This window comes from Hetaerina americana, unplaced genomic scaffold (genome assembly GCF_022747635.1).
Source record: "Hetaerina americana unplaced genomic scaffold, ioHetAmer1.1.p SCAF_40, whole genome shotgun sequence".
NCBI classification, from domain to species: domain Eukaryota; kingdom Metazoa; phylum Arthropoda; class Insecta; order Odonata; family Calopterygidae; genus Hetaerina; species Hetaerina americana.
The window spans coordinates 3,637,599-3,652,617 of NW_027286986.1; the positions used below are offsets into that span (position 1 = coordinate 3,637,599).

The 15,019-nt window shown below is 38.1% G+C and overlaps 1 protein-coding gene across 1 annotated transcript in view; it reads right to left on the reverse strand.

Moving 5' to 3' along the window:
* Positions 1-5,211: 5,211 nt before the first annotated feature.
* Galphas (G protein alpha s subunit) overlaps positions 5,212-15,019 on the reverse strand; it is a 201,858-nt gene continuing 192,050 nt past the window's right edge. The window contains exons 8-10 of the mRNA XM_071591038.1: positions 13,426-13,605; positions 12,043-12,241; positions 5,212-6,077 (exon numbers count right to left, since the gene is read on the reverse strand). Of these exons, the coding sequence (XP_071447139.1) occupies positions 5,931-6,077; positions 12,043-12,241; positions 13,426-13,605 (526 nt within the window). The 3' untranslated portion in view covers positions 5,212-5,930. The remainder of the gene's footprint in view (positions 6,078-12,042; positions 12,242-13,425; positions 13,606-15,019) is intronic.

Consider the following 15,019-nt stretch of genomic DNA (forward strand, 5'->3'; position numbering starts at 1 on the left):
TTTGAACCTAAAGTTTTGTTAGACTAAGTTTTAATATGCATAATTTACTTTAATCCAGAAAAAAAGTTTCATATTTCATCAAGATGGAATGCCAACAAACTATTTCCTTCATAGAACTTTTCAATTTAAGCCTAATTATAGAATTAACATTGTAAAACTTGTCCTAAAGTCTCTAGATCAAAATTGACATAATCTATTTGCCTTACTGCAACCGGTCACATTTCTAATTAGCTACAGTAAGAAGATAATGTTTTTGTTGTGAAAATCAAGAAGCAGACCTGTAGTAGATAACAATAAAATCTTACAGTATTCTAGCACTTGAACCCGAGGCCAAATTATGGCAGCATTAGATGTCAGTGACATTAAAAAAAATGCCATATGAGGTGTTCAGCATTAAAGATTCATCAAAATGCAGTTGAAGAGGGAACACCTCCACTAGCCTAGAAAGACTCGGTAAATTTCCACCAGAAGAAGTCCTTTGCCAATTTACAATTCATAATCTCTAAAATTTGATGTCGGAAACCATAACTTGTCTATACAGACCCTACCCGAAACCTTTTCATAATAATTGCTCAATATTATCTTTCATACATTATTTTAACTGGAAGTCACAGTGCTATGCAATAAAAAGTGAAACCATTTCATTGGAGCTCAAAATCTAGCCATGGCTTGCTTACCCATAGGCAAATGCCATGGAGAAGTCGGTGGTCCCGAGTGGAACAAATGACTCCCCTCAAACATCCTTGCCATCTTTCTTTTCCCTCCTTTCTTTAATCTTTTCCTCTCGTTGAACATTAATGTAATTTTAAGAAAGCCACTTCTTTTCAGCTCATTCAGCAGGGGTGATGCAAGATGCACTCTGTCAGAGTTTCATTTTCATCCGACCACTTAATAACGGATGGTACATATGAAAGCAAAATATAATAGTTTGTAAATCAGACATTGTAAATTTATTCACAATTACACAATGTACAGTGATCATTAAGCATGGTTGAAATAAATCATCCAGAAATAGAGTACTATTGAATTTTATGATGAAAAAATTTTAGATGCATCCCAGACATCTGTGAAGACCAAACACATTTCAGTATTAACTATTTCTTTGTAATTTACTACTAGTCTTCTCTCAACATGCAAATGTTGGGTACTGAAACAAGGTGAAACAGCAGACGACTGTCGCCCAATTTTTTTATACTGTTTACATCAAAAGGAGCTGGGCTAGAGCTTTTTTGTTCAAAAAAAAGTTGAATATATAATGACATTGACCCCAAAAGGGCTTTATCTTCTTTATGTTCACCCATCACTTTGGCCAACGACCACGCACACTTTCAGTCATGCTTCTCCCAATCATTATCCACACAAACATGCAGCATCAACAGAGATTCAGAACAATAATACTACAACAGTACATCTCATTTTGTACAAAAGACAAAAGCATTTTTTTAAGAATCGCAACCATAAGATGTCCAACCCTTTTCCTCCATTCACTCCATTACTCTTCTTCATTCTCAGGTATTCATTTACATTAAACACTTTGGATTAAAAACTACTTACAAAAAATTAATACATAATTAGCTTCCCAATCACACATATCACTCATTATTATAGTGGCGGCGTTTCCCCAGCCACATTCCAATCTCATCATTCACCAAATGTACACACACTCATTTCCATCATGCATCATCATTGGTATTGTTTCTATTCACTGGTGGTGGGTGACTTTTTTTAAAAGGGCATGTTATAATATTTAATAAAATTAACAAACAAATAAAAACAGGTTTCTCCAAAATAATTTTGGCAGCAGCTCATTTCTTTAGGTATACATAAAAATAAGTAAAGAGAAGCAACAGCAGCATCATTTTCAAGAGCCAACAAACATTTATCATTTTCTCATCTATATTTTTTTTTGATTCATACTCTATCCACGTTAAAAAAATGACATAACAAACACTCGTTCGGCCCTCGCCCAGCTAAAATTTTAGCAACACCAAGACTACTATTATATAAAAAAATACTTCATTTAAAAGCAAGAAACCAAGCAAAAGAACAGCACAACGTTGTTACACTTTCTATAACCCAAACCACAAGTGTCCTGTTTTGTAGTTTGTGCTCCACCTGTGGGCTTCCTGGCAACAGAGAGCCACCACCACTTCTGACATGGCTCGCGTCAACAACTACTACCAACAACAGAGATTCAAATTTCTTTGAAAGCACTTTTTTTTAAACGAGACTAAGCAGAAATGTGATAGCTGCAATTGACATACAAATAAATAAAGAAAAAGGACTAGCAAGGCCAAGTTTCTTCCACTTCCTAACAAACACACACCATCACTTCAAAATAGAAAAAAGTGTAAATGGAAAGTTCACACCAGATCAATACCTAAGTGTTTTAATTAAAGCTGCAAATAGCTCAAACTCTGAGAAACTCATTTCTTAAATATACATTTGTAGAAATCTGGAGCAGTGCCGGGGAGTTGCTAAGAAAGAAACTCTCAGTGGACCAGTCCCTCAGTGAAGTAAAAGTGTCTGGGATGTCCAAAGAAACAGTCATCTTACCCCATCCTAGATGCACATCTTGCTCGACAAGAGAGATTCTTTTATTTCTTTTTTTTTCTCATTTTTTTTTCTTTGACTTTTGTGCAGATGCAAGGACTACCCATTCCCAGCATGTGGAGAGTACCCTCCTCTCACCCATGACCGTTCATATACCAAAAAGGGCCAGCCGTACAGCTTTACGTACATGGGATTGAAAATGCTTTGATCCCAGATGAGGAAGTCAAGCTAGAGCCTAAACCACAAACAAGCTACCAGACCCCCGTAATCACACACGCAGGCCTTAACGACACATTAAATGGTTGGATGAGTTTTGATCCACCCCTTGCGCGTGCAATAACCCTGGAGGAAGGGGGGGAGGGGAGAGGAGAAGGGGTACATATCGGCACGTTGTGTGTGTCAGAGGTCCCAAGGGGAAGGAGGGCGGGGTTTGGCTTGCGCGGGTCAGGTGGGCTGGGGAGGGGGACCACGCAAACACCACCACGCGCACACCCCACCTCTCTCTCTCTCTCACGCACACACACACATACACTTGCGGTCATCCCTCGACAGGATTTCAAAAGGGGGGGGTGACGGCCATCAGGAATTATCACAAATGCTGGCCGCCATCATAGTTCCTGAACGAACAATGGGAATACCAAGATCAAAATCATGACTTACACAACTCTCAGATCCATCAAAACAAAATAGTCGTATAAGATTTAAAAATTGGCAATAGGTAAGAAAATATATCTGGATCAAAATTCATCCAAAGCTTGAAGGACTCTAATAACGTACTTTGATCCAACATCATTTAAAAATCTTTAAGCCTTGAAAAATGAAGTAAGAAATGATACATGATTCAGACAAGAGGAGACAAGTGGAAAACTGTGCGAATACGATTTTGGTTAACCTTTGAGCCTTGTCAGCGTAAAGGCGCATGTCCAAACATGGACGATCCCTTCCCAAAACACAAGAGGGCTCCATCAGGACTCATTCGCCCTGGTCCCAAGATCATCAAAGAGATTCCCATCATTCAGGCCACAAAAATACACCCTCAAGTTCAAAACGTAAGACACATGAACCTAAAATGAAAAGACGAGATTTTCAAGGGATGGCAACTCTTCCGGAACAACAAGGTGTGCCTTTGAAAAATAAATAGAGATGATGGGCGTGGCAATTGGAACCTCAAAAACATAATCTAGAGACAGTTCAGCAAAGAGAAAATGAGATTCTTCAGATGAAAAACAACTCGTGTGTAGATGGAGGAAAGGACAAGAGAGGCAGCAGCAGCAGCAGAATGGAAGTTTGAAGACCAACAGTGCATCGAGAACCACGCTTGGAAACAAAATTTGAGGGAGGAGTTAAACAACATCCACTGAGATCACATACTGACCTACAACACCCCAAGGACATTTTTTTCTTTTGCTTTTTTTAAACCCCTTAAAATCTTGAACTTGTCACTAAAAAGGTCATCCTGAGGCTTGCCCGAGAAACAAACAAAGCCCGATTTAAATGCAAGAATGCCACATACACACACGGAGGGGCGGATGGGGGAGGGTGCTAGAAAAGAAGGAATCCACGACTGACTTACTCATCTGGTGGGGCGACAGACAGAAATATTTGAGAAAGAGTTACGAGAGACAAAATTACAATGCACACTTAAAAAGGCCCCGGAGCTAATTTCTGCAGCAAACGCGCCCTTTGAGGGGGAACTGGAGGAAAGATGGAGGAGCCGGTATTCAGTGGTCGAAGGAGGAGTTGGGAGGGAGGGGAGAGGGTGAGAGGCAGGGGGGAAAGGCATGCAATTCAAACAAGGGCAGGGAAGGAGGCTTTTTCTGTTTTCAGAGGTTTGTGCGTAGGACTCGAAGAGAGTGGGGGAAATAGCGAGAAGGGGAGGGACGAAGCAGGAGGCATACTCCCCTTCGCAAACTGAGACTTCTCTGAAAGCAGCACAAATGCCTAATAAACACTTTTGACGACTGGGTAACTCACCACCACCACCATTTCCACAGCAGCAGCTTAATACCAGCTGTGACTCCATTACACATCAGACCTCCCAACAACACTCTTTTAAATTCCTTTTTTTTCTATATATATACATATATATATATATATATATATATATATATATATATATATATATATATATACACACACACACACATACACACATACATATATAGACACATACATATATATGCACACACACATATATATACATATATATATATTAATATATGCACCTATATTCATATGCATATTTTTTGGGTGTGAGTGTGTGTGTATATATATATATATATATATATATATATATATATATATATATATATATATATTTATATATATATATTTATATATATATATTTATATATATATATTTATATATATATATATTTATACTATATGCGTGTATGTATGTATGTATGTATGTATGTATATATATATATATATATATATATATATATATATATATTTATATATATTTATACTATATGCATGTATGTATGTATGTATATATATATATATATATATATATATATATATATATATATATATATATATATATATATATATATATTTATACTATATGCGTGTATGTATGTATATATATATATATACATATATATATATATATATATATATATATATATACATATATACATATATACATATATACATATATACATATATATTTATTTATTTACTTATTCAGAAGAGCACAGATTGGGAGTGATGGCCACAACAATTCTATCTAGGGATCTTCAAACACCTGCCTCACCCCCTTCCTTTTTAAATACATGAGTACTTAAAAGAGAAACACCTTCTGAAACATGTACACACACGCAATTGTGCCTCCCTCCCCAGGATCATCACACCCTTCTCCTCCCCCATAAGAGTCAACGTACTCCTTCCATCCCCTCTCCATCCTCCCACCGCCTCCCTTCCCCATTCCTCCTCGCCGTCAGTCAGATATCAGGCAGATAAATAAAAAGATTGTACGGAGAAGCACTCGCTCATCATCAAATTGAAAACACACCCACTCTCTCGCCCTCCTTTCACTCTCTCACAAAAGAAAACATTTCTTGCGATCCCCGAGTCATGTGCAGAGGGGAAGGTGGGATGAGGCAGCGGTGAGGGGGGGCAGGGTTGAGTGCCTCCAGCACGAAGCAACGGCAGGTGACGAGGGATGTGGTACACCACAGCACACGACAACCACGAAGCTGCCGCCCTCCCTCTCCCCCTCCATCTTTCCCTCCCTTCCCTCTCCAGCCGATGGCACGTTGACCGCGGCATGACGGCAGTTCTCCTCGACGGCGGCATGGCACCCGCCGCCTCCTCCTCCCCCTCCTCTGCTCCTCAGCTCCCCAGCCGCACGGGCAGTGGTGGGGGTTGCATCACAACAGCTCGTACTGACGCAAGTGCATTCTTTGGATGATGTCCCGGCAGTCGTTGAACACTCTGCGTATGTTCTCTGTGTCGACAGCACACGTGAAGTGGGGATAGCAGTAGTGTTTACCATCGCCACTCGCAGTACTGATGCGCTGTGGAGATTTGAAATATGTTGTTATATTTAGAACAAATTGGCTTTTATGATACAAAAAAAATACCTACTGGATCTTCATTTAATGTTGCTAACCAAATTTCAGCCATTTCAATCTGAAACGGAGACATCACTGAGATTCCTACCTGGAAGTAGCATCTTGGCTCAAGTGTAATGTGCCAATTTGAAAATAGTTATTGAATGAGCATTACACACACAAAAATTAAATGAAATATACAAATTTAATTTGGGAATATTTGGTAAATAATATTAAGCTAATTAACCAAATGTTTTTAAAAAGTAATTTTGTTCTTTTAGTCAATTAAACCTAGATATTCTGAAAATTTTACAGAAGCATCTCCAAAGGACAATCATTAATATTTCAAATCCATTTCAAATTTTAATGACTGTCCTTTCTGATTTATTTTTCCTACAAGCCTTCCTTAAAACTAATGTGCTTAACATGAGGATTACGGTAATTCCTTCAGATGAAAAAATTACTTTAGATATGAAAATAATACCCAAGATTTAAAAAAATTACTTTTTATCTGAACATCATTATATTTTCCTTTCTTTAAATATTATGAGTCTCCCCCATCAGTTAGGAAGTCCAAATGCTTTTAATGAAGAGGACCTTTATGGAAAAAATAAAAAAGACAAATTCATTCCAAAATATTTTTGGGTTATGGAATTTTCAGTCAGTTAAAAGTTAAGCCAATGTGTTGACTGCAACAAACTATTCGCCAAAAAAAACAATTTTAATGGTAAGGATCATTTTCAGCAGAAAATGGTTTGGTAACCCCTAAACATTTTTTACCACTTATCCTCCACATTCTCAGTAATTAAGTACCAATACTTCATATATTTCATATCATCAGTCACTTAATGGAGTAAATTTAAAAGGCTAACAGGTGAAAACTTAAAAGACTTCCTCATACATTTGTAGAAATATCAGTAATATTCTCTCAGGTTAACTACATTCATCTCACCTTGGCAATGGAGCTGAATACACCACATACAACTTTCATTTCAATGATCAAGACTGCCTTGGGGTAGTTCTCTCACATTGATATTAACCGAAGAATGAATTCACACATTGAAAAGATAATATGGAATCTTAAAGATGAAAATCAGTGTGATGAAAATTCAATTAATGTTTTATAACAATGGGCTGATTATGACTTCCATTGAATATATACGAGGGTCATCCGGAAAGTAGTACCCGTTCGTGAAATAAAAAGACAAAAGTAAATATTAACAAACATAAAAAATTTTATTTGAAAGAGGATACTTTAAACTACTTCTCAACATAATCTCCAAGCAAATTAAGGCATTTGTCATAACGTGTGACAAGTTTCTGTATTCCTGCTGCATAGTCCTTCGCCGCCAGCTCATTGAGATACGCGAGGGACCCATCTTGCACAAATTTTTGCATAATGCAGATGGTGTTTAACAATTTCATGAACAATTGTTCGAGAAACATTGGGAAAATGCTCACAGATGTCATCAATTGTGACGCGCCGATCGTTCCTCACGAATTCGTCAACTGAGCTCACCAGTTGGTCTGTAATGACAGACGGTCTCTCCGAACGCTCATCGTCGTGTGTGTTCCCCCTCCCCATGTTGAAGTTGCGACACCACCGCCGAACAGACGACTCGTCCATTACATTGTCTCCATACACCTCCTTTAATTGGCGATGAATATCACATGGGCGAACGTTTCTTGCATTGAGGAATTTAATCACTGCCCTCACTTCACAACTGGCGGCGTTCTCAATTTTTTTAAACATTGTAAACAATCACAGAAACAACACAGGCAATGCTAGCGTCACGCAACTTGGCTCAGAGAAGGCAGACAAGCCACTGAAGCTATCTGACCTCGTCCAGCGGCTACTCGCGTCGTCAGCACTTCATGCGGCACGAACGGGTACTACTTTCCGGATGACCCTCGTAACTATACTGTACTTTTACTATGACTTCACTCATATTGCTTTTTATTGTTGGTTTCCTTCAGTACACCAGCCCATTATTACTGTTAATAAATGTTTGTTCTTGCATTTTTACTTTAAGTGTAAGAATTATACATGGCAAAATTATCAATCAAACTTAAGTTCCTTTTACATCCATCTATTTAATAATTTTATTTTACTTTCACACTTTTATGGTCGACGTTTAATATATGTGATTATTTAATTTAGAGTGAGCATCACAATTTGATAAGGCAAAGGTATGGCATTTCTAGGAGTTCAGATTACTCCACCAACAGATAACAAGCCTGATGATAATTTTGAAAATTGATTAACATACCCTGTGACTACTTTATTCAAAAAGAATAATTTAGGCAAATCAAAAAAAAACATAAACACAGTTATCAATCCGAAGGCCGGTTTGATAGGTGAGGGTAGAGATCACCCAATACCAAGCCCAAGACAGCAGGTGAAATTCACAGGATTACAAGGGATGAGGGGGCCAGTTCCTTATTCTCTGTGCCACCTATGTTTTCCCAGGAATCATACCGAGGCGTTTGGGTCAGTAGTCCGACACACCACCCATTGGACTTCCTCAAACCCCCTGCATCTATGTACATGGGTGTGCAATAAAGAATTGTCATCTCTCTCACGTCAACTCCCACTGTCCCATGGAGATGATGAGGCATATTTCATTGTTTTTTACCAAACGTCATTCATAAGTGGCTGCGTAGATTTTCGCGGCGGTGGCTTGAAGAATTCTGCATGTCCGGGTTTTCACCGCGTTGTTGTTTGAAGCCGACAACAGTTTCGCCGAAGTTTCATCCGGCGTCTTCAGGTCGAAGATGACCTGAAGACGCCGGATGAAACTTCGGCGAAACTGTTGTCGGCTTCAAACAACAACGCGGTGAAAACCCGGACATGCAGAGTCATTCATAAGTGTGACATTTTATATTGTGCACATTCATTTGTAACATAAAAAATTACAATTATGAACGACACCACCTTAAAAATACAATGAAAATCATACAGTCATCTCCATAGGGCAGTGAGATTTCACATAAAAATATACGATGCATCTTTATTGAACACCACTCATTTTTAGCCAAATTTTGAAGCACAGAAACAAGAAAACTTACTGGTTTTCAGTACTAATTGCTTAACTTAGGTTTGCACACACAATGTGAGCCATACAAATGAGAGAATGCCTTAGTATTAAGTAAAGAGGAATGACATGGAAAAAACAATTTAAAGACAATGACAGTAATATGTTTACAAATGTTGGCAGAGCTGGATGAGAAAGTACAGAAGGTTATATCAAACAAAATCAGCAAAGTACAGCACTGTTTTATGCTCTGCATGGATCATGTTTTTGCTTTTCGCTGAGTACCTGAGACATGAAATGATGTCAGAAGGCATATTGGACATCCATTAAGTTGGGGGGAAAAAATGATCAACAAAGTAAGGCAGCAAATGGTTTTAAGAGAATATGGAATTAAATGAAGAATACAAAGTATCTTTCCACTGTCCTTTATTTACGTACAACTGGTTTCAACGCTCAAGCGTCATCATCAGGTACCTTCCTACAAGGTACCTGAGGATACAAGGTACCCGATGACCTACTTCCTCAAGGTACCTGATGATGACACTTGAGCGTTGAAACCGGTTGTACGTAAATAAAGGACAGTGGAAAGGTACATTGTACTCTTCATTTAATTAAAATGAATTTCCACAAGGTTGAGCCGGGAACAATTGAACAGAATATGGAATGACTGAGCAATACAGAGCTATAAAAAGGATGCATGAGAAATATTAGACAATGCACAAGAGTGAATGGTACTTAAACTGAGTGAATGGTCCAAAATAGTGCATAATAGGGACGCATTATTTATACCCTCAGAGGTGAACGTGTGTAAATGCAAGGATTAAGCAGTAGTAATAAGATGGAGATGTAAATGAACCTCAGTATAAATAGGAGTTTATAACAATCTATTCCTCCACACACATTACTGTATGAAAGTGAAGCTTGGGTATGTAAGGATGAAAATAAGAGAAGACTAGATGAGGCATATGGCAACTGAAAGTGACGCCTTCAACCATCCTATTGACTTAATGCGGTGGTTATATTCTGTGAGCGTTTCAGATAAAAATGGGAGAAAGGTTGAGGAGAATGAGTGGGTTATGCCATAAAGTGCATTGATATGTATATATTATATTATTATACATATATATTACATTATTATACGTATATATTACATTATTATATGTATATATTACATTATTATACGTATATATTACTGGTATTGATGTATGGAGTGGTGACTCACAGAAGGACAAGTATTAGAGAACTGTGCCACACTTACTTGATCATATGCAGAGAGAATAGACAAGAGCTGAATGACCAAAAATAGACATATAAGAGTGAATGTTTTCAGAGGAAGCGGTGGATGGACAGAGGGGCCATGGGTGAATGTGGTTGACGAAACTCTCAAAGCAAGGAATCCTACATGTCTCAGTGCCTGGACTGGAACCTGTATGAGAATGCAACAGAGTCAAAAGAAGCAAAAGCAAAGAAGCAAAAGCAAAGAAGCAAAAGCAAAGAAGCAAAAGCAAAGAAGCAGCATATTGAGGAAGATTCAAGTAAAAGGGGAGCAAGTTTCAGGAAATATTTAGAAATAAGGCTTTTTCAACTTTGCTTACCCTGAAACGGATTAGCATAGAGTAAGTATTACTGTAGCACATTGTAGGTATAGCATAGAGCATATTGTAGGCATCTAAGTATCTCTTGATTAGCAATGAGCACTACAGAAGACAAGTTATGGTAAAACACACAGCCACTTTTATTTATAAAAAAATAACAGATATAGAAATTGACAGCAGCGTCTAAGATATCCTTGCATCTCTCATCCAAGGCCATACAATAATCTTCTGTCATAAAAAAACCATTTTCAAATCCTTTCAGTTTGCACTTAACAATTCCATTAATGTCAATGAAGAGTTAAGGATTCTTGCTTGCCTACAATTCCAAACCCGCACAGAATGATATTTGAAGGTTTAATAGTACGAAGCAATTTCAAAAGAGTTGTAATATCATTTGCACCCCAGAGAAATAGAGCCCTGAATGCAAGATGGCCCTTAAGGCTTCAAGGCAAAGGAGCTGAAGACACTCACATACTAAAGCTAACAGTTTCAGGCTTAACTTTGTGGAATTCTTTCATGGTGAGGGTGAAAGAAAGAGAAAAAACAACTTTGCACTTCCACACACTTATTTAATGTAACACGACCATGGTTTCGATGCTGTGCATCATCTTCACCTGAAGATGATGCGCAGCATCGAAACCATGGTCGTGTTACATTAAATAAGTGTGTAGAAGTGCAAAGTTGTTTTTTCTCTTTCTTTCACCCTCACTCACATACTAATCGGAGTGATTAAAGAAATTATGAAGGCAGAGAAGATGTTAGGGTAGAAGTGAGAAGGAGGAGGGCAAAGATTAGCGCTTGACACGGAGAGACACTGAAGAGCCTCTTGCTCTGCCAATGTACACACGTTTTGCTCCACATTCAGAATTGTTATTTGAGGTGACCAGGATCTCTCCTCTTTTCTCTACAGAAAACTTAGATTTCCACGATATAAAAATCATAATTATGCTATGGCAGATCACCAAACACCTCTTAATTACCAAGAAACCTTTTGGTTAACCAAAGACCGCTGGATAAATGATTTGGACTTTGAAGTTGAATGCTGACCCACCAAACAAACGAAAACCATTTGATTTGATGACAAATAAAACACCGGTATCTCCTTCAAACAAATCATAACGGTGCAGCCAGATTCTCAGGGTGCACTCCATTTATGTAAAAGTCCCGGTCACGAAGGACTAATTGTTACTCCATTGCGAGGGATTACCAGTCACAAAAAGAAAATTCAGGCACTCAATAAAAACTCTTTTGATGAGATTCAAAACCATTAGTAGGACAACATAACAAAAGTACACTCACGAGGAATTCATCACGGATAAAATATTTGGCGCGGATGACCTCTGGGTCCTCCCCTGGCTCGGTTGTGGCATCCATTGGTGTTTGGTAACGACTGAATTCTGCAAAGTACTCTTCCAACCTTGACTTTCCTGCCTTAATCTTTTCTGCAAGTAAGTCTTGCTTGTTCAGGAAAAGGATGACAGATATTGTCCGGAGCCATCTAAAGAAAGAGAGTACATTTCTAGTGATTTATTATAGTCAAAATCAATGAATCAGATCGCATAAAAGTAATAAGTATGTATACTAAGTAATAGTTTTTAAATACTAATAATGCCAGCTCCATACTTTTTCCATTTTTATGATTCTCTTATTCAAAACATTTATGCACACCAAGAATGCACACATGCACACCAAGAATACAAGCGACACAAGCTTAGTTTCATGGCAATTAATAAATGACTACTCTCACCCTGGCATAATTAACTATTGCAATTATCCCAAATAAATTTATATTCATATATTATTATTTGAGAAATACGAATTTATTTTACTTGAATCATGCAGGCTACAACAATCATATTTCTCTCACATATCCATTTTTTGCAGACCCAAACTAACTCATCAATGATTCACTATGCTAAGCACACCAAGTTGGAAAGTACGGTCAGATGGTTAAAATTTTATAGCAAATCACAGAAAACAATGGTATTGCAAATCAACTAAACATCCATCCCTCATTCAATGGTTCAAATCTCAATTGCCAGCCAAAACATTTTTCACCATTGGCATGCATTATCCTTATTAAGAAATTGAGCACTTTCGTAACTATAAATTCATCAACCACCAGGTAAGTGACACAACTCTCCTGCACAGAAACTGACTGACACATAACGTTTGGCTGTTAGAACTTCTGCCAACATTTTATTGACATCAAAACATTTGAAAAGTTACATTAACACTCCCATATCCTTCATTGCAAGCAAACCTCGGTAAGTGCGTTAATGACTCATTATGTAACTTAGGAGTGCTTAAGTTTTGGTTTTCCAAAAGACTTAACTTTAACTTCAAGAGTACAATCTAATGCCAATTATCACTCGTGATATTTGGAGGCTTGAGGGCCGGGAAAACTTCAATTCAAACACAGAGAAAATTCAGACCATTGATTTTATCAATATACTTACAATTTCAACATTTTTCAACTTCTAATTCCTTCATTTAATGAGGAATTGCTTTAATAATAGGAGACTCAGAGGAATGTATTATGCTTGTAAAATGCAAGATCAATCATATAATTCTGAGTTTTAATTTAACAAAAAAATATGGCTGGAAAAAAGTCGAAGGTTCCTCTTTGATTGAACGAACCAACCAAAAGACAAAAGCCCCCCTCCTCCCTCTCCTCGTCACCTGTTATTCCAGATGCTCTTGAAGAGGTCGAGGGACTCCCGCAGACGATTCTGCGTGGGGTCTTCCCGTAGCACCATGTTGTAGCTGCTGCACGCCGTCACAAAAATAATGGCAGTCACATCGTTGAAGCACTGGATCCACTTGCGACGCTCATCTCGCTGCCCTCCCACGTCAAACATACTGCAGGAGAAATGACATCATTGTGTACGCCCGCACCATGACCCCACACAGGATTCTTCACGCCAACTCCCCTCGATTGTTATGCATATGTTGGGACACTATTTTTCGGCATTGACTGCCAAATTTTGACCCAGGAATTGTTTCACCAAGGGCATGTTTTCCAGTGGTAACCCTCGTTTCTGGAGTGTGTCAGGCACACAGGAGGAGGAATGATAGGAAATAAAGTTCCTGGGCACACTTGACGTGATCTCTGGCACGTACGCAGGAAAAGTAAGTGTAATAATTTTGGTTAGTGTTGGTGCAAGTAAAAAAATGCTTCCCCTTAAAGCCTGGACCGGCCTGAACACATTTACTTACATAACACTTCTAAACTTCATTTTTTAAATTAAAATAATGAACTAATTACGGATAAGCTGTTTCACAAAGTTACTAGTAATCTTAAAAGTCTCCAAAAATCTGGTGCTTTCCTACCATATTTTATGGGTGAATTCCTCTTGGGTCATCAATTTGGCCAGGTAAACAACATAATCTGTGAAACATAGATGTGATGAGTTTTGGACAAAGCTTTGTGCTATTAGATAGCTCTAGTTGAGCAAACAGGTGTACACTGACTCACTGATCAATTTACTTAAAGGACTTGCATTTCTGTCAATGTTTCTATGTGCAACCAGTAAACTGTCCTCAGGGCCTCCAGGCAAAACGAAGCCCTTGTGGAGATGTGGGAGCAGAAGACTGAAATGTAGATGCAGAAATGCATGTATGATTCCCCATGGGCAGAGAATTCACCCAGAATTGAATAGCCTTTTAAGAACAATCTTAATTGCAACGGACCCTAAGCCGTAACGACAAGAAACACACTGGCAGTTTTACATAATGTTCGGATAGTAATAAGTGTTTTAATTTTAATGTAATTGTCAAGTACTCAGTTGCCCAGTTACAACTTATAAAAGGTTCTGAGATGAAAGGGAATGGTGCGAGGTGAAGTGAGGGCTCAATTGGGGATTTTCAGTTTTGGAAGGATTGGGCAGGCTTAATCATCCACCTGGAACATATATGAGACATAAATGTGCAACAGGGCACTGACTTAAGAACTGCCAGAGTGCTGCCATAGTGGAACAGCTTCATCTGAAACCATAAAATATATCCTGAACCATGTGAAATGTAAATGTGATTTGTATTGGATGGAACATTGTGCTGTTAGAGGGTTTCAAATGAGCAAATTATACCCGTTTATTGACTTCTAGGTCAATGTGAAAGTGGGTAAAGGACTTGCAATAAGGGGGTTGATATCCGGAAAAAATTAATCATCCCAGTCAACTTATGTGGTCTTGCCAGAAGTATAAAATAAATTGAAAGAAAGATAAATGGCAAGATAGTTACAGTTAATACTAAACAATAATGACTCCATACTTTG